The 25,187-nt window shown below is 30.1% G+C and overlaps 1 protein-coding gene across 2 annotated transcripts in view; it reads right to left on the bottom strand.

Annotated features, from left to right (window-relative positions):
• LOC123300988 (transcription termination factor 2) overlaps nucleotides 1-25,187 on the bottom strand; it is a 33,370-nt gene extending 8,183 nt beyond the window's left edge. Inside the window, exons 1-14 of one of the 2 annotated variants that reach the window (XM_044883690.1) lie at nucleotides 25,066-25,187; nucleotides 22,926-23,081; nucleotides 20,079-20,126; nucleotides 19,809-20,009; nucleotides 18,253-18,453; nucleotides 15,424-15,561; nucleotides 12,876-12,985; nucleotides 11,368-11,574; nucleotides 9,715-9,844; nucleotides 6,927-7,037; nucleotides 6,658-6,858; nucleotides 5,675-5,827; nucleotides 5,455-5,593; nucleotides 2,212-2,482 (exon numbers count right to left, since the gene is read on the bottom strand). In XM_044883690.1, the coding sequence (XP_044739625.1) occupies nucleotides 2,212-2,482; nucleotides 5,455-5,593; nucleotides 5,675-5,827; nucleotides 6,658-6,858; nucleotides 6,927-7,037; nucleotides 9,715-9,844; nucleotides 11,368-11,574; nucleotides 12,876-12,985; nucleotides 15,424-15,561; nucleotides 18,253-18,453; nucleotides 19,809-20,009; nucleotides 20,079-20,126; nucleotides 22,926-23,061 (2,046 nt within the window). In that variant the 5' untranslated portion in view covers nucleotides 23,062-23,081; nucleotides 25,066-25,187. The other variant, XM_044883691.1, reaches the window with a different exon arrangement.

The following is a 25,187-nucleotide window of genomic DNA, read 5'->3' as shown; positions in this document are numbered from 1 at the left end:
GATTTTAGATCCTTTCATTTATAATACAATGAATAAGCCGGAAAAAAGTGTCGATAGTGGAAAAGTTGGGAAACAGAACCGATTTTAAAGAATAGCGAGCGTTATTTTTGCTTTAAATTGTCATCTATTAGGCATTTTTGGTCGCTGAATACGAATCCGATATCAAATAACACGGATTCAGTCACGTTGTCCAAAAATCGTGCCATTTTTGGCAGAGAATTTCACTTTTTTGTCACAAAAAATCACACACATAATATTTTTTTGGCTCAGAAAAAAATTTTAATATTGACCTTGGAAATAACTAAATTTTACACCATTATATTCAAAGTATTAGTATTTCTACAGACTATGTTCAGAACAAAATATTTAATTTTTAGTTAATATCAAAAATGACACGATTTTCGGAAGACGTGATAGAATCCGTGTAACCTGACATCAAATTCGTAATCAGCGACCAAAACTGTTCTCTAAAGCACAGTTTGGACGATAAACAAGTTAGTTAAAATCGGAGTTATTTATCAATTTTTCCAATGCATCCCGGCTTATTATCTGTATTATTTGATCAAGCTGATATCCCTATCCCTATACATTATAAATATCAAAGTAAGGATGTTTGTTTGTTTGTTACGGTTTCACGCAATAACTAATGAATGGATTTGAATGAAACTTAACAATAATATAGCTCATACTTCAGAATAACACATGAGCTATAATTTATAAAGATTTATTAAAAAACTGTACATTTATTTTACCTGTGTAAAACAATCCCTTTTATTACTTCGAGTGTTATCGAAACGGAATAAGTGAAAGCAAGGGAGGTGAAAGCTATAACCTGGTGATAGTTACCAATCTTAACTTTCAAACCCAGCGAAGCGGGTGGTTATCAAGCTAGTCCCTATATATTATAAATGTGAAAGTAAGGATATTTGGATTATAATCGTGAAAGTTTGGATGGATGGATGTTTGTTACTCTATCACGGAAAAATACCGAACAGATTTGGATAAAATTTGACACAGTAATAGATTATAGTCTGGAATAGTATATAGGCTACTTTTTATCCCGGTAAAATATATGGTTCCCGTGGGATAAATTTGTTTTAATTTTTCATAGAGCAAATGATCGGCATGATTTTTTGCATAGTAGAGGTAGTTTAGGGGACAGAAAATGACATAGGCTAATTTTTATCGCGGAGAAATACAAGGTTTCTATGGGATTAGCATACAGGAATCGTGTTTTTTAAAAGTTCGTGAAATACATTTTTAGCACATTATTCTCAAGAAGGCTTGAATAGAAGGTTAGTTAAGAATATATTGAAAATATTAATTGAAAAAAAAATGTATAATTTTTCCAGGACATATAATCCAATAAAAAAGTGCACAAAAAGGGTTCGAAGTGGAAAGTATTGGTGTAATTGTTTTTATTGGTTTATTCTGTTTTTTGGGGTGCTGAACACGAATCTGAAGTTGTCCAACAAAAATTTGCACGGCAAATATGATAAATCATCAAAAATCACTAAAAATCATGTCTTTTAGGGGTTTTCAGCTTATAACTTGCATAGCAAGCAATTTATGCAAAAAGTGTTTATGTAGTAAAATGAAGAAGAGAAAATTTTCTTTAATTTGTGTCTCTGAACATTTTTTCGTACGTCGTATGGTTTCCACGCAAGAGAGTGCTGAAATATGAGAGAAATCGGAAATTTTAGGAAAAAACACTTTTTGCATAAATTGTTTGCTTTGCAAGTTATAAGCTGAAAACCCCTAAAAGAAATGATTAATAGTGCTTTTTTGATGACTTCTCATATTTGCCGAGCAAATTTTTGTTGGGCAACTTCAGATTCAAAACCAATCAAAACAATTACACCAAAACTTTCCACTTCAAACTACCGTTTTATCGGGCTAATATAAGATAAAATCGTCTTTTTGGTAACACATTCTTGAAAAATACGTGACGAGAATTTTGGATTATCAACCAAAACAATGAAATATTCTTCAAAGTTTTGAAAATGTCTATATGGGACGAAACGTCAATTTATTTTAAATTATTCAAATATAGTGGACCAAAGAAAGAAAATTGGAAATTTTATTTCTTCAAATTCGAATATACAGCTTTTTCATATTAGTTCGGTAGGGTCACTTTATGGTAGGGTAAGAGTCAAGTAGTTTAAGCATTTCGAGGGGGTGTTTTTATTTTAAAGTAAACTTAAAACTTACCTGTAAATCATCAAATGGTGAACACTTTAAAAATTTAAGCAATGCATACAAATCAAGCTCTTTATTTTGAACAGGTGTTCCAGTCAAACACCACCTTCTTTTCCCTTTTAATGCACATACACCTATAGAACAGTTGGCTTTAGTATTGCGTATTACGTGAGCTTCATCTAGTATAATACGCTTCCATCTCACAGCAAAAATACCATCTGATTTATCTTTATCCAATCCAGCTAAATTGTATGTAGTTATTACGATATCATGCTTTGCTAGTCTACAACAACGAAAAACAAATATACAGAGCGCCCTAAAAGGTCTTTACAACGCTCTACCACATAGAGCTTAGCTCAAAATAAATATTTTAGCTAAATATGCCCTAGTAAAAGTTTCTACGTTTTGGCGCTATAAATATAACTCTACATTTTCTCAAATACAGGTGGTTAATGCATAATGGGACACCACACGGATCTAGTAATTATAGTAGGGATGTAGTATAAAGTCCTACTTTAGACGAGGGGAGTGTATCACTCAGGGGGGAAGCAATGTGCCTACTTTTGATTGGCTGCGGCTCTCATTTGCGAGAAATTCAAATAGAACGATAATATTTCGTGTGTTTTAGATTTTAATATTTCTATATCCATGGTTTTAGATTGCCTCAAGCCATATGCCTGCTTTTGATTGGCTGCGGCTGTTCGCACTCTCAATTGCGGGAAAATTTAAATAGGTAGCGAATTTAGAAATTAATTACAAATATAATATTTTTAACTAATTACCCTTGCATGAAGGAATATACCTTTAATATTCCTATGACCGACTAATTACCTAAAGCGTAAAATAATAAAAATAAAACTTCACTTATTTAAATTAAGATTAGGTTCACGGGTACATAATTCAATACATAAATAAGTAATAATTTCCCCAAATAAATTTTTATATTAATTTCATATTTTAAAAATTCTATAATATGTTGAAATTTAGTATTGAAAATTAATCGACGTATTTTCGAGACATTCTTAAGCCTCCTTTTGAATTTCATTAGTTAACTTATAATAGTTGTAACACTAGGATTGAAGACTGAATATTCACTAAATTGAATAGAATATTGTTGCGTTTAGATTATTTATATCGTTGAAAAAATTGTTTTAAAACAAGCATAAATACTTCACGTATTTATTTTTCTTTTCTTTTACTTTTCTTTTGAATATAAGATTATTTATTTATGTTGTCCACACACGTCAACCATATGTCAAACATGTTTCCATGCTTACAAACGAATTAAAAACACTTTAAGAATGTATGAGCATGACAACAATGTTTGATTTAAAGGCTCAAAATTTGTTTGTAGGTAGTTTTTTACTCAAAGAATATGTGGTTAAAATTTCAGCTTAGGTAACCGTGCAAATTTTTAAGAAAAAAGCCATTAAAAATCGATATAAAATACATTGGCTCTTATGGAGGAATCTCAAAAAACGACATATTTTGGAAGTTTTTGATAATTTTCATTTGGAATGAATGAAAACAAATTAAAAAAAAAAAAACTTTTTAATAGAAAGTAAACATATTAGCAATGAATTAGAAAAGAAAAAAACTAAGTGTCACCGTCCATATAAGGGATGTAAGAGCAGGGTAGATTAAGGGTTGAAATTATTTTTATCTTATATTTAACTTTGATGATGAATTTTGTTATAACTTCATGAATGTAGACGAAAAATTAGAATAAAATTTTTCGATATGTGTCTTGGTTTTCGAAATATCGAAAGCTAAATAATTAAACAAAATTTTCAATTTTCGATATTTTGAAAATTAAGCCAGATATCGAAAAATTTTATTCTTACTTTTCGTCTTATATCGTCAAGTAATAATATAAATTTATCATCAAAATTGAAAATATCTATTTTTAAATTTGTGCCCCCACTACCATGCTCATACATCCTTAAGAAGGCTTTGAGCATACTTTCAACATGCGCCTACTTAACAGCCAATAGAAAGTAGGCACCCCTCTCGGTTATACTCCATCCCTTTTAAAATATTCCCATATCCATGGGACACCATCACACTTTTCATTAGCTGTCTGAAACTATTTGAATCAAAACTACCCCCACAAATGGATAGGTAGAACTTTAAACAATTATTTTGATAACTTTGTTTATTTACATGCGTGTTTTGATAATAAAGTTTGGATTGGGTAACGGATTGTACCTAAAAACTTATACTATAGGAAATGAAACATTTGACCAAGGAATTGTCTCATCGTCAGTTTTTTTTTTTTTTATAGATAAAAAATGTTTGTCTGAGTGTACTCAACAAAGTCATATACATTGTTTTGATGGACCTGGTTGGTCAAATTTTCGACAAAATGTTGCAAAATAGTCTACAGTACAGAGAGGGGATATACTTTCGTGATTAACACACTTACGAAACTTCGTGAGTGGCTTCATTTCCGTCTAGCCTATAACATTTACGAAAACTTTGAAATTGGGGCGTTTTCAATATGGGGAAGACGGGAAACATGTCAATTAAACGACCTATGAAAAAATATGAACCGTTTGCTTTTTTCTTGAATGCCAGATATAATAAGAGAGAATAACAGTGGTCTACAAATATAATTGGCCGTTTGGTGTGACCTCCATCCCCAATATGTCGGAAAACGGGCGTAGGTAATTTATGAGCAACCGGCTAATTGTTACACAATTGTTTAATAAATATAAGTATAATTAAATGTACATACTGGCCTACATATTTCATGAGCCGTTTTCTCAGACCTACGCCTTAAACATGCCACTTTAACGACTATATGTTTTATTATGCCAACGGCTCAATTTCCAAAGTTTTCGTAAATAAAAATTTTGTAAGTTACACTGAAATGAAGCCACTCACGAAGTTTCTTGAGTGTGTTAGTCAGGAAATCATACCCTCCTTTGTACTGTAGACTAAAATTGTTCGTTTTTTTTTGTATGTATAAAAATATAATATAAAATTTTGTAAATAGATTTTAAGAAGTTCGAGTTAGTATTTTACCCACTCGGAGTTTTTCGAATGGGTAGAGCTATCCACTCAACCCATATGAACCGCCGGCCTTGCAGTCGGGTGATAAACCACATTATGTAAAAATATGAACCATTAAAAGCGCGTTAACTTAATTCTTTAGTAAGTTAAAAACTCGGTAGCTCAGTTTTTCCCTCGTTTTTTAACTCATCGAGATTCTACTGTAATTTGAAATATGTTAGATATTACTATTTTTATTACCTTCGAGGTTTAACTTCTCGATTAGTTCCGTGATATATGTGGACTGAAAGGCAATCTCTTTTGCAATGCCGTTTAATTTCATTTTCCCATTGATTAATTAAACTTGCTGGACAAACTACTAGAGTCCCTCCAGGGTAATCTGAAAAACATTGTGTATTTGATTATTGTTTATTAGAAATATGATAATTAAAATCGAAAAAATATATTTAAAAAAAATTACAATCCCGCCTCCTTTTCTTTTCGTAGTCCTCATCGTTTTCATCGTTAGAACTTTCTTCAGACTCGCTTTCCTTTTTATCATTTTCAGCCATCTCTTTTGCCTTTAAAATTAATGAAATCATTGTCAACGTCTTTCCCAATCCCATGTCATCAGCTGTAAAACATAAGGTAATGTATTAACGAGAATAATAAATACACTTGACACTTTTTTTCTACCAACTAAATCAAAATCCATTGCATCTCTGTGGTACATTAATAACTGTTGAAATTTGCGAGATCAACTGTTTTCGAGAGCTTAATTATGAGACCTTTTTTGATAACTTGAAAGTCTTTTGGTTCAAAGATTTTAGAAACTGCGGCAATAAAATATCTGCACCAACTTCGTAACCTGCCTTCAATGCTTAAAGAATGATATCCGAGTCAGCGCAAATCGAATAGAACAAAATATTGAATGTAAAAAGAACAATTCACGCAAGTATATTTTTGGATTCAATTTATGATATTATTATAGTAAGATGTCGATGAAAATTTTAACTAAGAGATTTGATTTTATGAGAAACTAAAATAGTTTTTTGGAAACATTTTATCGCCTCTGGCTAGCTAATAATATCTTTTACTTTATAGCAACACTCCTCTGTTTTTTATTTAATTTGTGTTTAAAACGAAAACGCTTTTTTTGAAAGCCCTTATTTGAGCACAAAATTTTTTTCTGTATTTTAAAATGGATCATTATACATCTACATGAAATTTATCTATACTATATTCGCAATTTTACCGATCGTTTATCGTGTCCATATTTTTGTTATTAAAAATTATGTAAAATTCATGTTTCTTATATCTAGCCAAACATTCGTCTAAGGAGAAAAGTGAAAGAAAAATTTCATTACGATACTCAGATCGAATAAACGTAGCCTAACGGTAAAATATTTGGAACTACAATTATCATTAAAATGCCTTAAAACCGATAGTTTTATGTAAACATACCTAAAATTCCACCAGCAGGTCTTTGGCTTTCTCGCCATAATAAAAAAGCCAACGCATGTTTTTGGTGCGGCATCAATTCAATTTTTAACATTTTTGGATTTTCTTCCATAACGTCACTTTTAGGTTTGGCTTGAAGAGATTGATGTAATGTCTTTAAACGATCCATAGTTAAGGTTTTTTGGGTTTGATATGTTTCCATAGCTGGAGGAAATTGAAATTTAATAGTATTTATTGAAGTAATATTAAAAATTGTTCAAGATAGTATTTACCTTGCTTGCCACCCATACCAGCTGGTTGGACTTGATTGGAAAGTGCCCTTAACTGTTGCCATGATAATCCGTATACTTTATCTTTATCCTGTGTTGTTTCCGGTTGCGTTTCTGAAAGTTTCATAGTTTTGTATGAACAAAGAGACTGAGTTGATTATTACTTAACACAGGTGCAACTAAAAAACTTCATAGAATTAAAAAATCTTCCCGCCAGAGAAATGATTAATTTTAATATGAAGCACGGATTAGCCAGCATAATCAAAGAAAGAAGCTTGGTAATATTGTTGTCATACTAGCTATAGTCCTCGTAAATCATGGAATGCCTGCCCAAAAACAAAAGCCTTCGTAAAGATACAAAATGATTTCTGTAAAATAATCTCCATATTACCGAGGCGTATGTAAGCAGGGAACGCACTAGTAAAATATACAAGGTGTTCTATAATTGTTTGCAGAACTCTTCCTAAATAAGCTTATAAAGACGAACGAAAAGGTTCTTTACCAAATTTCGATCTGAGACCTAATTTTCGAGAAAAATTAACCAAATCAGTTAATAAATTTATCCAATGACAGAGCACTTAACTGTTAAGGATGTCTTTATCGTTGGATTTAAAAAAGTGAGATAATTTGTTAAATGTAACGATAAAGACAACAATTTTTGATGTATTATTGACAACAAAAATATAAGGTTTGAAACAGCCTTATGGGTTTTTTAATCCACAAGAGATTTTTATCCTTATAATTATATGAAATAGAAATCCACCTTTCATTAGCTTCTAGAAACACAAAATTCTTTAAAAAAAATTGTTCTTAATTGTGCATTGTCATTTGGCAGAAAAAGTTAATTTTCCTAAGGCTAATGCAGAACGTCCCGTACAGCCAGAACTTTCCGATGTAAGGGGCTATTCTTAACATAATCGAAAATAGTTCCTTTAGTAGTGTACGAAGAAAAATTTTTAATTAATAAAACATTAAACTACTTTGTTGAACAATGTCTATTGGTTAAATTCAATAGCCCCCATAATGAAAAAAAGTAATGAAAAAGAGGATAAAAGTTTGTACGAAAATTCGCCATTTTTTAATTCACTACTTAATAGATTTTTTAATTTGATATTTAAAATTTTCTGCTTTTAAATAAATTCACGCGAGCAAATAACTGACAGTTTTATAAAAAAGCTATAATTCAAAAAAGTATGTTTTGTGACTAAAACCATCTATATAATGTCTAGGTCCTTTCGACCCACATGCGACTGTTGGTGTCACAGAATTAAACACAAATACTGACTCGTTAAAAATCAACTTGCTCGTTACGGATAAGATAAAGAAGCATACTTTAAATTGGAAAGTTGTTCTTCCTAACAAAGCTTACAAAGTTTGTGCGAAATCTTTTTTCGAAAAATGATTTCATTCATAAGGAATCAAAACAAAGTTTGATTAATTTTGTAATCTCAAAGATTCGAATACGTTAATATTTTTTTTAAAGATCATTTGGTGTATATTAAATATTACATATTTTACCAAATGATCTTTAAAAAAAATATAAAAAAAAAGCTAGCACCAGCAGTTGCTTCTCTAATGAAAACATAAAAAAATTTTAATCTAGATTTCCGCCGATTGTATCCTTTTTTCGAAAAAATCTTTCGAGCTAAAGTTGTTGATTTTCTTGTAAGGAACAACTTTCTAATCTAATCTATGGTTATATCTCTTATCTGTAATGAGCAAGGATTGATTTTTAAAAAAACTCGTAGATTTAAGTCGAGTAAGCACGGGTCTGCAGATTTTTTAGCTTTTACACGTTATTTCTATGATTAAAATGCACAAGTGATCTAAGGATTGGCAAGCCTCTAATGGGGTCGAGTTAGAGCGAGTTAATAGGGTTTTTTTGGTTCCTATTAACCCTGTGATTCTACCCACTCCCTAATTAAAAAGTTGGGCATGCCTCTAATGGAGGCGAGTTAGCAAGAATATGCGGATTTTCTGGCCCTTGAGTTAAACCTTGTGATTAACCTTCCGTTCCTCGGGCTATCGTGTCTTTAATGGAGTTGAGTTAACTCGGGTCTCGGAGTTTTTGACTATTGCATTAGCCTCGTGGATTAAGTCTAATTGAATCATAGGATTAACGCGATGCAAAAATCCCACAAACCAGTACTAACTCAACCCCATTAAAGGCATGTAGATGGAATCACAGGGTCAAAACAAGCCAAAAACCTCGCAGATCTCATTAGAAAAATGGCCAAAGCGTAGAACGCCTTAGCATTTTAATTGCAGAATTAACGCACAAAAGCCAAAAGGTCTGCAGACTTGTGGTAGCTCGAGCATATTAAATTGGAAAATTATTTGCTGAGATGAAATTTTTTTTTTTCGTTAATCTGTACCATGTAGCAACAAAAAAATAAATTTAAATAATGTTTGAAAATTATATTTACGTCGTTTAATTTAGATAAATTTTAAGAAAATTAACCGTTTTTTGAGAAATTTTTAATAATGTAACCTGAAAAACCAAAATTTTAAAAAAATTCGAGAAATTAATAATTTAAAAAGCTTAAATTTTAACTATTTGTAGCCAAAAAAGGTAGAGCTGTTAAAAAAAAAAATGTGACGGTGAATTTTTTTATAGATTGTCGATTTTTTTGAATTGGATTATGCTGGGCGAATATATCTCGAAATTCGAGTTCAAATTATTTTTGAAATTAGAATTTTGAAAATTCGAGTCTAATCCTAGCAGAAAAAAATGACGTCATGAGGGTCGAAAAAACTTCAAAACTTCATAGATTATAAACTTATTACTTACTAGGTTCAATTAGCATTGTGGATAATTTCTTTTCTTCTTTAGCAAGTTGAATAGCCATATACGCTTCACGATTTCTTAACGCTGCTCCTCGATCTGGCAAAGTTTCTAAATCAAGTGTACTTAACGCATTCTGAAAATAATTCACCGAATATTCAATACCTTATGATATACGACACGGAAGATTGTGGTTAAACGGCTTGATTCTAACAAAGTTCTTTCAGGGATAGATAGAGGGTTTTTGTTGGCTGTATATTTTAAAATTATTTTCGTTATATACAGGGTGATCGGAAACTCCTCGAAATGTATTCAAGCTGTATTTTTAAGTTACATTTTCAGGTTCTACGATCAAAATAAAGGTTATATCAGTTCTCAAAGGTTATATCAGTTTTTCAAATTATATTTAACTTGGAGTCTATTGTGAATAATTGAATTACGTATACAGGTTGCTCTAAAATTATGACTAAAGAATTACAAGTTTCAAACGATAATAACTTATTTAACTTAAATACAACACATGATTTATGTCAACAGCAAATGTAAATTGTAACTTTTAACTATCTAATACCATCAACTTTCCTTTACTTAACTGTGTACGTTTTTATGAAAAACATACATTTTTAGAATCAAACTGATTAAAAATTGTTTTCCATATCTTCGTATGTTTTCTAGAGATTTTCAATAAAAGTGATTTTGGGAGTAGTTTTTAACTATTTTTTACCCCTGTTCAATATTTTTTAACTATGTATACTTAAAATTTATGTCAAAACGAACTTATATTAAAAAATGTAGGCTTCCAGTTTGAATGGTAGTTTTATTAGACTATTATTCTGATAGTAGAATATGAAAATGAAATAATAAACAGATGATGTTTCATTTAAAAAAATACAACTTTGATACATTCCGCATTTTCGGTCACGCTCTGTATATTATGAAAATAATTTTAATATGTACAGCAATTTCTGTTTCTTTTATCCCAGAAAGATAATCTTACATGTTGTACAGCGAGAACATCCCTGTATAATGGCTACTTTTAGTAAATTGTTGGCTGGGTCCCTAGGACTTACTTGTTGTTTTTAACAGCGACATAACCTTGTCGGCAAAGACTTTCAGTTGTGATAGTATTATTTAAACAAGCAAATGCAACATCCAAGCAAAATTACGAGATAATGGTCAAGGGCTTGGGGAGTTGAGTAAAATTAAAAGCATGAAGTATTTGTTTCTTTAATTCTTTACTGATAGTTATTAAAGTAAGAGCGTGGAACACCGCGGATTTTTTAAAATGGCGAATACATACTAGAAACTTCGTAAGTGGCTTTCTTTTGACGAGTCTACTAAACTTTCCTCTACGCATTTTTTCGAAAAGTGCGGCATGTTCGAGGTAGTATACATGCTCAAATGGAGCAATATTTTTGCCGGACAAATTATTTTATTGTTTAATATGACATCGTCATGCTCATTTAAAAATGCAGCCTTTTCAAAAAAAAAATCGTAGAGGAAAGTTTAGTAGACTCGTCAAAAGCAAGCCACTCATGAAGTTTCTAGTATGAATTCATCATTTAAAAAACCCGTTGCGTCCCACGATCTAAAACTCCCATCCTAGAATTTGAGTTATCAATTGCATAAAATTTGATCAACTTGATTTATAACACCAACCTGTGTTGAATACAAATTCTGTTGAAGCATCACAACTTTATTCTGTTGACCAATATACTCATTTTGGGGAACTAACTTCTTTCCGGGCGGTACTACAAAATTCCTTGAAGATGACGGTTGGACTTGTGAATTTGCGTTACTTTTTGTTGGTGTTAACATGTGGGTTATTTTTGTTTGTTTCAATTTTGGAGTGCTTGGTTTTGGAGGCTAAAACAAAAAATAAAAATTTAATAGTTTGATTTAAATCTTATTTTTCCACTAAAGTTCTTAGATGTATTAAACAAAGATAAAGGTAGTAAGGTCATATATTGGTCTCATATCAATAAATGTTTCTGTTTGAAGTACAGGCTATAGAGAATTTTTTCTTGCACTTGCATATTGTGGATAAATAAATTTTGTATGTTTTTTGTTAAATACAATTTTTTTTGCCTTATTCTGTCGTTTGAAAGGCTTTATCTCGGAAATTATTGGGTCTACAGAGACAATTCTAGTCTGATATTGTAGCAAAAAAAGTCTACTTTAAAAAAATATAGAAAAAGTACTATGAAAAACTATGCATTTTTAATAAAATGATAGGAAATTTTTTAGAGAATTTTATTCTATACAAAAATTTCCTCGGAACTTTTTTCGCTAAAATCAAAAAATCAAAAGTGTAGCAGTTATTGCAACAAAAAAAAAAAAAAAAAAAAAAAAAAAAAAATCAACCCTTATATCAAGATGGCGACCTCCCCCCCCAAAAATGCGATTTAAAAATTTAGGATGGTTGTACTAACATTGCTTTCAACAACATTAATATATTCGGAGAGACAGGAAAAATAAAAAAAAATCTTTAAAAACTAAGGAAATGCCAATTTTTTTCCATAGAAACCTAAGCTAAGAGAAATAAGAAACCTAAGCTAAGAGTATTAATGAAAACATAACATTTTTTCCCGTTTTTCGATAAAAAAGTCAAATATCTGACTACCTGCTTATAAAATAAAAAAATTGTAAAGAGAAAAAAGTTTCGTAATTATTTACGATATCTTTGTATTGTTTCCAGCAAGACGAAAACTATATTTTAATCCATGTGTGTCTATGACATTATTATACCATGTATATGAAATATACGAAGGTTCCTTACAGGAACAAAGTTTAAATGTAAAAAATGTTCCTTATAAAAAATTAGACAACTTTGAAACATTTTTTTCGTAAACACCTCTGTTTAACCGTGAGGGCTCAAATTAGTTTAGAAACATTATATAGTATGTATACAGGTATGGTATATATTTTAAATTTATACGTTACATAAATTAATGCATGCGTTTGTACTTTTTAGTATAACCGAAGAAGTGAGAAGAAATATACTCGTATTACTTTGTGTGTAAGAGTGGCTATCTTTATTTACTTACATGATGTAAAAAACCAAATGGTTGCGAAAGCAAAACACATGGTATTTCAAAATTAACTCAGTCAATTGTTTGTCTTAAGTTGTTTTAAGTATGTTTTAAAATAAATTTTTGTTAGCTTACTTGATACGATATTAATCTGACATCATCGTCCGGGCCACTTGAAACGTCAATATATTCGTTGGGTAAATCTGCCGTAGAAGATAATAAAATATTATTTTCTTGAATTTTTTCTGTAAAATAGTAATAATATTTGTGTATTTTCATATATTGTAAAATCAAACTTAATTTTGTAGGCTAAATCCCTTTGAAACAATAATGACACTAAAACAATTTTGTGAGATTATAGCGTTATAGAACGCGAACTGAAAAAATTTCTATCTAAGATTTAAAAGTTCCCTCTTAGCCCATATGTGCAGTATGTTCGTAGTTTTTGGTAAAACTAAATTTCACCTTTTTGACGTTCTATGACAGTTTTCGCGGAATGAAAAGGAGTATCAAAATGCATATTTTCTGAAAATTTCAAGATTATAACCCTTGCGATACGCATGCACGGGATATAATATAACTTTTTTTAAATGGAAATCCCATTATTTTTTTACAGATTTGAATAGATTATTAATTATACCCTGTATGTATAAAATATATATCAAGGTATACTAAGTTTAGAACCAAGTTGATAACGCCTGAAAATATTGATCTTATGAACAAATTTTTGGTATATGTGTTTAAAATAAGCTCATTAGTCCATTTCCTGTTGTCTGTTCGTCTGTCTGTGTACACGATAACTCAAACGAACAAAGATCTGAAATTTTTATAGCGTAATCAGGGCGAAAAACTGAGGCTAAGTTTTTAAATGAGCAACATAAGTCAATTGGGCCTTGGGTTCGTAACCCATCTTGTAAACAGAGATAGAATAACAATTTAGATATTAAAAATGTTCCTTATAAAAAAATAAACAACTTTGTTCGAATTATTTTTTTCCCTGAGGCGCAAATTAGAACAAAAATTTTTTAATTTTGGAATTTCTCTAAAACTATAAAAGATAAGGAGTTTAAAATTTTCAGGTCGATAGGTTGCCATAATTGTGTTGGTTTTTTTAACTCTTCCAATTCATAAAAAATAAATCAAGCACTGACATTCAATATTTTCTATATAGGATATTTCAACAATTAACTCACTTAATTGCATGTTTTTACTTATTTTAAAACATATTTTGTATAAGAAAATTTTTATCTAAATACAGAATTGACAAAGTGCAGAAAGTTGAAATTTGAAATTACGGACCTCAAAAAAAATCTAATAAATTGCTCATAATTTTCACTTTGGTGTTCCAAACATGACTCAAAAACTTTGAGGTTCTGTCAAATTTTTACATGCCACCTGAATATTGTATTCTAAGTCCTGGATATCAATAGGTAGGCCCATTGATACGCAATAATTTAGTACATAAAAAAGTCTAAAGGGGTCACATCAGGTGATCTAGCTTGACACGAAATTAGCCCATTGATACCAACAATTCACCGGTTTGGAAACATTCGATTTAACTGTTTGCTAACAATTATCACATTGTGTGTCGGTGCATCATCTTGTTTAAAACGCATAGTTTCTCATGTGTCTAGTGGGAACATAACAATAATATCAATTCATTATTCAGAAAATTTTGATATTTTCTATCACTTAGCGTTCCTTCGTAAAAATAAGGGCCTACAAGTTTGCCACCAATTAACCCAAACCATACATTTATGCTTCATATTGTCTGATTGTTAACTTTTCGAATCGAATGTGTATTTTTCGTCCCAATATATGAAGTTTTGTTTATTCATCACATCATAGTTTGTAAACGTTCAGTATCGCCAATTTGTAAATACTGGACCAAATCAGCTTTGTACGGGTTCTTTTTGTACTTCGTCAAAATCTTATGGACTGACTAAACCAACAGAATAACACACTTCTTGGTATACATGCATTATCGAAAAACGTGGATAAGCACGCATGTAGGCTATTACTTGATCTTCAAATTCTTCATCATAATTATTTTGCATAAGCTTTCGCTGCTCATGTCCAAGAAATTGATCGTGTTCAGTTAACCGAGAATTACGATGATATTCACCGAAAATTAAGCCTTTCCAGGTCCACTTTTTCACAGTTATTCATTCAGAACTATAACCAGCCAACTTAGCTCCTGCATTTAATTACATTCGATTTCGGTTAGATTCTGATCATACGTAAATTCAAATTTCAACTTGCTGTAACTTTGTCAACTCTGTTTTAAGATACAAATTTTCTTATACAAAACATGTTTTAAAATTAATAATCTTTTCAAAAAACTGTCACAAAAATAAGAGGAGTGCTATTTAAAAAAAGGTAAATTGTATTCCATACAAGCGTACCGGAACAAATTTGAAATTTTCATAAAATATGCATTTCAATACTCCCTTTAATTCCCCAAAAACACCGCATTTCATACTACGATGTCAAACAGCTGAAATTTTTAGTGTCACTAAAAACTGAGCAAATTTTTTTTATTTTATTTTATGGGTCATTTTATGCGAGAATGCGAGACGAAAATAGATTGCATCCTCAATTCCCCATTCATTTATTACTTTGAGTAACTACTGACCTCGACTGGTTGAAGACATTTAAAATTTTCAACAAATTATAAATTTACCTTTTCCTGCAGATTTTCTTGTTTGTATCAAATTTTCTTGATTAGAATTGGAAACTTCTGTAAGAGGTAATGATTTATGTGATAATGATGCTTGGGAATTATTATATTCTGGATCATTGTTTGATGATTTCGATGTACCTAAAATAAATCAATCAATCAATTAAACAAGTTTAAAAAATAAAAATGATAAAATGGACATTTGCTAAAATTCAACCCACAAAGCAATTCTCGTCAGAACTTGGACACAACAATACCACAAGGGAACCCAAATTTTAATCCAACTGATAAATTACGGTTGATAAAAGAATTTTTCAAAACCACTAAATAATTTGTTGGAAACGGTTACAAATAGTTTTGAACTCTTGAAAAATTTATTTTTTCAATTTTGTGATAATTTTTATAATTATTATTTTTTTAAAGTGTTATTATAATTTTTGATAATGTTTCACATATTTATTTTTAACTTTGTAAAAAATGGCGATACTGGCGATGGTTGCGTTTCAATCGAAGGTATACCAAGTTTGTAACGCATAAAAATATTGATGCTACGAACAAAAGTTTAGTAAAGGTGTTCATAAAATCACCTAATTAGTCCGTTTTCGGTTGTCCGCCTGTCTGTCAACACGATAACTCAATTCAATTTTTATAGCGTTTTTATAGGGCGTAAAAAATGAAATCGAAATTCGTAAACGTGCAACATAGATCAATTGGGTCCATCGTAAATCGCTAGAGATAGTAAGTTTAAATGTAAAAAATATTGCTTATAAAAAAATAAACAAATTTTTTTAAAAACATTTTTTCGTAAACTTAACTTTTTAGCCGTGAGGGAGCCAATTAGGTGCAAATTATATAGTATGTATTATATGGGAATATCCGTTGTGTGTGTGTTGCATGTTTGTAGCTGTCTTAATGTAACTATCATTCTTTACTTACATGACCTAAAAAAACGAACGATTGTGTAATCAACACTGTCTATACATGGTATTTCAACAATAGGGGATAAACCTGATGTCGAATTGGCCTTATTACCCGTAAAAATGTAAAACTAGACTTGATATCATGACAAAATTTGAAAGTGAAATTAAAATTGATTAAAAAACAAAGAAGCTATAAGCCATCAAAGGTTGTCCAACCCCTTTTAGCAAAACAAAATTTTATATGTGTGGTAACCACCCCTTCTAGGCAGCGATAAAATATATGTGGAAAATTACAACGAAAATCGAAAAAAGGATGAATTCTAAGAAAAAGTGTCATTTAAGCATTTTTCGAAAAGTCAATAATTTACGAGTTATTGGGTAGAGGAATTCAGAGTGTTTAACTTCAAATTACTAAAAAATTGGCGTGTTTTGAAAAAAGTATATCGTACACTTTTTAAAGTACTATAAAAGTCCTTGAAAATTAAAAAAGTTTGAAATCATTTGCAAAACAATTAATGGAGTTATAATGAAAAAAAAATTGCTTGTAACTTTTTTTTTATATTTTCTTCATCACAAATCTGATGATTTTACCACGGGAACTAAAATTAATGCTTGCGATATCCAATGAACTTTATTTAGGTACTGACAACATGCTCAAAAAGTTATAGCAGTTTTGGATATATTTTTTTTGAAATATTGAAATTTAAACGCAAAAAAATGTTTCGAAAAAAAAGTCTTTATCGTTAAATAACAGAGATACTAAAAAAGTTTTGAAAATAATATATTCTGCGCAAGAAGAGCTAAAGTTTTTTTTTAACTATTATTTTTCTAGTTATTTGACGATAAAGATATATTTTTTGTTTGTTTGTTTGTTTGTTTTTTTTTTTTTTTTTTAAATTTTTTTTAAACTGCTTAAACTTTTTGATCATGTTACCGGTACTTAAATTAATTAGAAAGCGGTAAGCATTAGTTTTATTTTCCGTGGTAAATTTATCAGTTCTTTTGCTAAATAAAACATAAAAGAAAAAGGTACGAGCAATCTTCTTTTTATTACAGCTCCGTTCATTTTCATGAAAATGACTTGAAATTTTTTTCATTTTCAAGGATTTTTAAACTTTAAAAAATGTATGACTTTTTCCTAAAACGTCAAATTTTTCAGTTATTTAACGTTTTTGTTTCCTTAAATAACAATTTTTGCTTAGAAATCATCCTTCTTTCGATTCTCGTTGTCATTTTCAACATAAATTACGACCCGCTAGAAGGGTTGGTTACGACCTCCTTGGCAAAAACACTATATGGCATCATATAACTTTTGTTTCTTGTGGTCTTATCTACTTATCGGTAAATTTGCAAGTCAATCGGAGCTAAAAGAAATAATTTCGAGGTTTAATCCTCGTTTACTGGATTAATAGTGTTACGTATCCAAATATTTCAATAAACTTAATAATAATTTCGAGTGTAGACCAAAAAAAAAAAAGGAAAAAATTAAAGACGCGAATTTTGTTATGAAAATCGGTATATGAGAATAAAAAAATATTTGAAGCAACTTTTTCTAATAATTTTTTTTCGATATCTCTATCTCTGACGTTAGGAAAAATATTAAGAAGAATCGATCCTGTTTGTCAATTTTTAGTAAGCTGAGTTTAAAGTTCAGATCGATAGTCCTATAAAAAACGAACATATGAGAGTGTCTTCATCTTAAATGCGACAAACTATATATTTTACCTTTCTTTTAGCTTGTGCAGTACTTGTCCCATATGTGAATGCCAGCGGGATTAATTATTCCCTATATCTATCATAGACGAAAATTTTAACTTATAAACTAGATGGATCAAATCCGTGCTCTAAGTGTGTCACCGGCTCTTGGACTATCATTGGATTATGAATGGTTTTATTTAAAATGAGTAATTACCTGAACTTTGTTCATCATAGTAGCTTTCATCGATTTCCAGCGCTTGAGAGTCATCATTTTCAATTTGAGCTTCTGATGCAGTGGATGAGTTATCACTATTCTTGTCATTTCCATCATCATCATCATCTTCGCTGTCAAATAGAGCCTTCTTTTTTCTTGAGTTTTTATGTTTTATTAACGGTTCTTCATCTTCGTCTTCATCTAAAATTTAAAAAATGTTTCTCAAAAACCTGAACATCTACAGGGTGGACCCATTATAATCTATTATAGCTAATAGGTAGTTTTGTATTAAATCAATCAAAAAATAACTTAAACAAAAGTTATAATACTAAACTATAATTTTTGTTCATGCTTAGTCAATATTTTTCAACACATGCCAGCGAGATTAATCATTCCCTTCATATCTATCATACGTAAAAAAAGTATCGTTTTTTACCTATAAAACCAGATGGGTCAAATTCGTGCTTTAAATGTATCACCGGCTCTTGGACTATAATTGAATTAAGAATGATTTTGTACTAATCTTTATTTTGATAGTACAAATATTGTCTCAAAAGTCACATATGATCGCGCGTGCGCGTCGTGAGATATTCAAGGTCAAAGGTCTCGAAAATCAGTTTTTTGTGAATAAATCGTTTCTTCTGCCTTCAATCGTATTAGCATTTATTATAAAAGTTGTAGAAGTTAAAATATTCTACAAATTTTGTTTGAAACTTTTTGTTTTGTACATTGGACCGTTTTTGAAATAGAGGACGCAGAGTTTCAGTGCTGGGTCACTATTTATAAATATAAGATATTAAATAATTATTTAAGTAGTATTTAATGAAAAAATATAGAAAAAACCGCATAATAGACAGGGATACACGATTGACCTTGTCTATAATACGGTTTTTTTCACTCAATTATTGATTAAATACTACTTAAATAATTATTTAATACCTTATATTTATAAATATTGACCCTGCACTAAGGTAAGTATAGCTGAGCGATCCCTCTTTCGCGCTCTCTATTTCATAAACAGTCCAACGTATAAAAAAAAGCTTTCATACAAACATTATCTCAGCTATACGTACCGTAGTGCAGGGTCAATATTTATAAATATAAGGTATTAAATAATTATTTAAAGAGTATTTAATCGAAAATTAAGGGGAAAAAAACCGCTTAATAGGCAGGGTCAATCGTGAATCCCAATCTATTCTGCGGGTTTTTCCTTAATTATTCATTAAACTTACATTTATATTCTCTATTTCAAAAACGGTTCAACATAAAAAAAAAAGTTTCAGGCAAAATTTGTAGAATATTTTATCCTCTACAACTTTTATAATAAATGTTAATACGATGGGATTCAAAAGAAACGAGCTATTCACAAAAAACTGATTTTCGAGACCTTTGACCTTGATATCCAACGACACGCACGTGTGATCATATGTGACTTTTGAGATAACATTTGTACTATCAAAATAAAGGTTTGTACAAAAATTCAGCTTATTCCGTTAGATTCCGGAGTTGATAACTTATTTTGACTAAGATGATCGGGTTATAAAATGAGTAATTACCTGGACTTTGTTCAACATAGTAGCTCTCATCGCTTTCCTGCGCTTGAGAGTCATCATTTCCAATTTGAGCTTCTGATGCAGTGGATGAGTTATCACTATTCTTGTCATTTCCATCATCATCATCATCATCGCTGTCAAATAGAGCCTTCTTTTTTCTTGAGTTTTTATGTTTTATTAACGGTTCTTCATCTTCGTCTTCATCTAAAATTAAAAAAAAAGTTTGTCAAAAGCCTAAACATCTACATTTTAAAACACTATTTTTATCATTACCATCTGTTTGTTCGATATCTTTATATCCTTTAGGTAGTGGCAATGAATCTATAAAAATGAAAATAATGTCTTTACTTGATTGAAAACAGTCCGAAACAAAAAAAGAATCATTTTGTAAATGAAAAGCCCTATTCCATATCTTTACATAGCTTTTACATAGCTGAAGCAGGTCGTGGGACAGAAAGTGTGCTTTGTTAAATGATTAATACATACAAACTTCGTGAGTGGCTTCTTTTTGGCGAGTCTACCAAACTTCTCTCTACGACTCTTTTCGAAAGTGCTGCGTTTTCAAATGAGCATGATAACTTTATATTTAAACTATCGGCCTGAAATAACGCAGCAGGGAATTTGTCGGAAATTATGACCATTTAAGAACATTAATAAACAATAAAATAAAATATTTTATCCGACAAAAATACTGCACCGATGAGCTTGGATACCACCTAGAACTTGGCTACCACGCCGTACTTAAATATTTTTGTTTATTAATACATACATGATTCACTTTTGTTGAATTGTTTAATAATTATTAATGTTATCAGATGGTCATAGTGTCCATCATGCTCATTTGAAAAAGCAGCACTTTCGAAAAAAAGTCTTCCAAATAAGTTTGGTAGACTCGCCAAAAGGAGGCTACTCACGAAGTTTCAACTATGTATTAAATATTTAACAAAGCACTGTTTCTGTCCCACGATGTAAAGTTAAAAATTTGAATCAATAATTATATTATAAACATAGTTATTAAAATAAATACCAAGATACTCGAAATAAAATTTCTTTTTTATTTAGAGTATCGTGGTATTTATTTCAATAACTGTGTCTCAACTCGAAGTCTAATAAAATTAAATAGAATAAATAACTTTAATGCATCTTTGAAATTTTCCACAGTTGTTTATTAGGTTGTAAACACTTTTTAAAAAAAGTCGACCTCCCAGGTCACTTAACCCACTTTTTTGGGGGGTTATAATCAATTTTTTACAAATTGCAAAAAAACTATGCATCAAATAAAAAAAGTTTTAGCTGAAGTATTTCTGCACTTTTCGTTTTTTTTTTCGACTTCTAGTTTCAAAATTGACCGAGATATATCAATTTTAAAATTAAATTTTTTTGCTCATTCAATCAAATGAAAAAGAATCCATTTTGTAAACCGTTAAGAGATATAACAACAGTTTAAATGTAAAAGTTATTACTTAACAATTTTTATTTGAAAAGCCGGATGAGTTAATTTTTTTTTAAACTGATTTTCTGAAGTATTTACTGCGCTATTCATTTAAAAATATGCAATAGTTCTGTACAGTGCCGCATTTACAACTGTTGTGGCCCACCGGTAGGCGGATTTTGGAAGAGGCCCCCTCTTAGGCAACATTTTTTTTACGTCTTAATCTACCGAGCCCCAACGAGAGCCTTTGACAAAAAATTAGCCTATTTCTTTCTACCTTCCTTCTATTCATCCACTTTTTATTTCTTTTTTTTTTTTTTTGCCCTTGTACAACATCTAATAGGGGCCAGCCATTTGCCCAAAAATTAATTTTTTTAATGTGATAATAAGAAAAGGTTTATTTTTTTTTTTTCTTGGTAGAGGCATTTTTTTGGTGGCTGCCTAAATGGAAAATGCAGTAGTGGCTCTGTAGAAAAAACGATTATAAAGTTAAGAATTGGAAGCTCTCTTTTCCAAAAACGAATAAAGCTAGAGATATGCTTTGTTTTATAATCACTGTTACTCCCAACAAATAGCAACATAATACACGAATTCTGTGGGACTCATTCTTTCAAACATGACGGTGATCGAAACTTATTCCGAGAGTCTTTTGTGTAGCTAACAATTTACTTAACATAAATTTCTTTACTCAAAATAGTTTGCTTCCATTAGCGTAAAAATTTGAGGGTAGAGGCTTTCGATAATTACTAAGGGATTACTACTAATTTTTATATCATGTATATATGTAATATATATATCAAGGTATACTAAGTTTAGTCTCAAGTTTGTAACGCCTAAAAATATTGATGCTACGAACAAAACTTTGATATAGGTGTTCACAAAATTATCTTATTAGTCCATTTTCGATTTTACGTTCGCCCGTCCGTCTGTGCACGCGATAACTCAAAAACGAAGAGATATCAAGTTGAAATTTTTATAGCGTGTTCAGGACGTAAAAAGTGAGGCTAGGCTAAGTTCGTAAATGAGCAACATATGTCAATTGGGTCTTGGGTCCGTAGGACCCATCTTGTAAACCGTTAGAGATAGAATAAAAGTTCTTTCTTTACTTATATTCAATCAATCTTTCTTTACTTATATGACGTAAAAAAACAAACGATTGTGTAATCGACATTGCCTATACATGGTATTTCAACAAATAATGCAATCAATTCTTTGCTTCCACTTGTTATAAGGATTTTTAATCCTGATACAAAAAGTCTAAAAGCTTTATAATGAAATAATTTCAGCTAAATCGGCTTACTTGAAGCTTAATTTTTTAGGGTAGAACGTTAACTTGTAAATATGTAGGGGATATTCTTTAGATTAGCATGACACGCATCTTATTACACCAGGAATAATAGTTTCATGAGAAAAGGCTACATATACTCTGCGTCACAAAATCTAAACTAGTTGATTATCCATTTTTATTAATTCAGTAAAATTTCTAAGGTTTGTAAGGTTTGTTAAAAATAGATATGTATATATCACATGTATATCAAAAAATATATTTTCGAGAAAAGTGTGGTACCTTTTTTACATTTGCTCTGTGCAGATTTTGTGACGCAGAGATACATTCTTATATTTTATTGAATTTAAATGTAAATTGTTGTTCAAGGTATAGCAATCACCCATACAATTTAATAATTTACCTTTCTTATGTTGGACTATAGTTGACGAGGGTAAAGATGCACGAAAATTGACATCTGAATTTTCTAAGAACATATCATCTGAATATTCTGCAGATGTGTCTATGACATCTCGGTACGTTGTAAAGGATTTTTCCATATTTTATCAATACTGCAAACCTAAAAATAATGCACTCTCTTAATATTAAAACTTTCAAAAATATTAAATTTACAAATTGAAGAATACATCCAACTCTGTATAATCCAGTAGCAACTATAAATGGTTATCAAGTGTATGTTGGAGTCCTGCATACCCCCCAATTACATGTTTTTTGAATGCTAAATCAAATGGATATTGTCTCGAGGTCGAAATATACTCGTGGAGCTAGTAATTCACAAATAATATAAATTTAAAGGTTTTTGGGTCATTTAGTTTCATTAGTACAGAAGACGGTATTAAGCCGACCTTCACCCATCTAATAACCAGATAAAACATATTTTTTATGAAATTTTATTGATTGATAAACACGTCTATTATAGCTTATCTATCGAAAAGTATTCATAGCCATTTTTAATTAAAATAATTTTAATCAATTTTTTTTCCTAACGATTTTTTGCAGGCAAGCAAAGTAAAACTGATAAAAAAAGATTGAGTAAAATTTTAAAATTGAAATTTATTCTTAACTTTTTACGTCTTGAGCACGCTATACAAATTTTAACTTGATATGTCTTTTCGTTTTTGAGTTATCGTTAACTGACGGACAAACAGACAACCAGAAATAGTCTAATATGGTCTATAGTGGAGCGCCGTAAGATTTATACCTTGGAATCCAAAGACAGACAATGAATCTTTAAAAAACTATTCGACTACATTGTTTAAAATCATCATAAAGAAGTAAAACAAAACGGACCTCGCAATATTAAATTGGAAAATGACATTATGTAAAACTTTTTCTTACCCTGCACCCACATAATTTTTTGGCTCATTCTGATCAAAAGCTGTTACGGTCACAAATATTTTTAACGAGTAATTTTCGGACGTTGAAAGCTACGAATATATTATAGCCTTAGTATACGACTATTAAAAAATTTTATATACTAGTATATGACTTAGTATTTGAAACTTTTTCAAATCTCCCACAAAATATTCTTCAGATCGTTCTGTTCAAAACCGGTTACAAAACTTTTCAACGAGTAGTTTTCTAGCTATGGGCGATCAAGGCTACACATATATTTATAGTACCTATATGACTAGGAAAATGACTTTCTGTGAAACATTTTCAAAGCACCCCCAAAATGTTATTTGGATATGTGTAGCTTTGATTGCTCGTAGCTCGAAAACTCGTCGTTAAAAAATTTTGTGGCCGTGTGAGCTTTTGATAAGAATGATCCAAAGAACATTTTAGGGTGGGATAGAAAAAGTTTCGCAGAAAGTCATTTCCCTATCTAATATATCGGAGCTGAAGGCTTAAAATCTCTAAGAAATGTTCCATATTGGCTACTCAAGATAGGCTAGATTGGCTACGATTAATAATATAAATGATTTTAAAACTTTAATATTAAAGGTTTATATTAATTGTAGGTATAATATGGTAGGGTAATTTTAATCATCTCTAGAAAATGAATCTAGAGATAATACAAAAGATTACCTTGCAATTTATAATTTAAAAAAAACTTCGGCTCCGGTTTTCAGGCCCAAGCCGAAAGTTAAAGCTCGAAAAATGGTATCCTTTATTTCCGTTTTATTAAATTTATAAGAATTAGTTGTCAAATTATCAATCAGTAGTGTAATTTACCTCCATTTATGATAGAAAATATTTGAATGATAATTTAAAAGCATTTTTTTTTATTAAATAACAATAATTCGTAAATTAAGATTTACGTAAATTAAGAAAAAGTTAAAATGTCAACCACGAAAATTTTTAGATTATTTCTATTTTGAGTTAGTATGTTTTTTATTACGATTATGTTATAAATTAACTGTAACGATTTAGTATTTAGTTGAAAGGTATAAATACTTACGGTTGACATTAAATAAATTATTCACACGTGGTTTTCTTTCAATTTATAAACCAAAATACAGGCTGAAGCTTGTATAAACATTCAAATATTTATTATTTATAATACACATTTAATTTTAATTATAATACCGTGTTTTACTTACTATATAAATTATGAGAATACTTGAAAATAGGCAAATACATAAATCAATTCAGTTAAATAGAATAAAAATAAGTAAAAATTTTAAAATAAAACGCAAGTTGTGTTCTGTAAATTCAATCAACA

This window comes from Chrysoperla carnea, chromosome 5 (assembly GCF_905475395.1).
Source record: "Chrysoperla carnea chromosome 5, inChrCarn1.1, whole genome shotgun sequence".
Lineage (NCBI taxonomy): Eukaryota > Metazoa > Arthropoda > Insecta > Neuroptera > Chrysopidae > Chrysoperla > Chrysoperla carnea.
The sequence above is the reverse complement of the archived record's forward strand: the minus strand, read 5'-3'. Positions and strand labels throughout refer to the sequence as shown.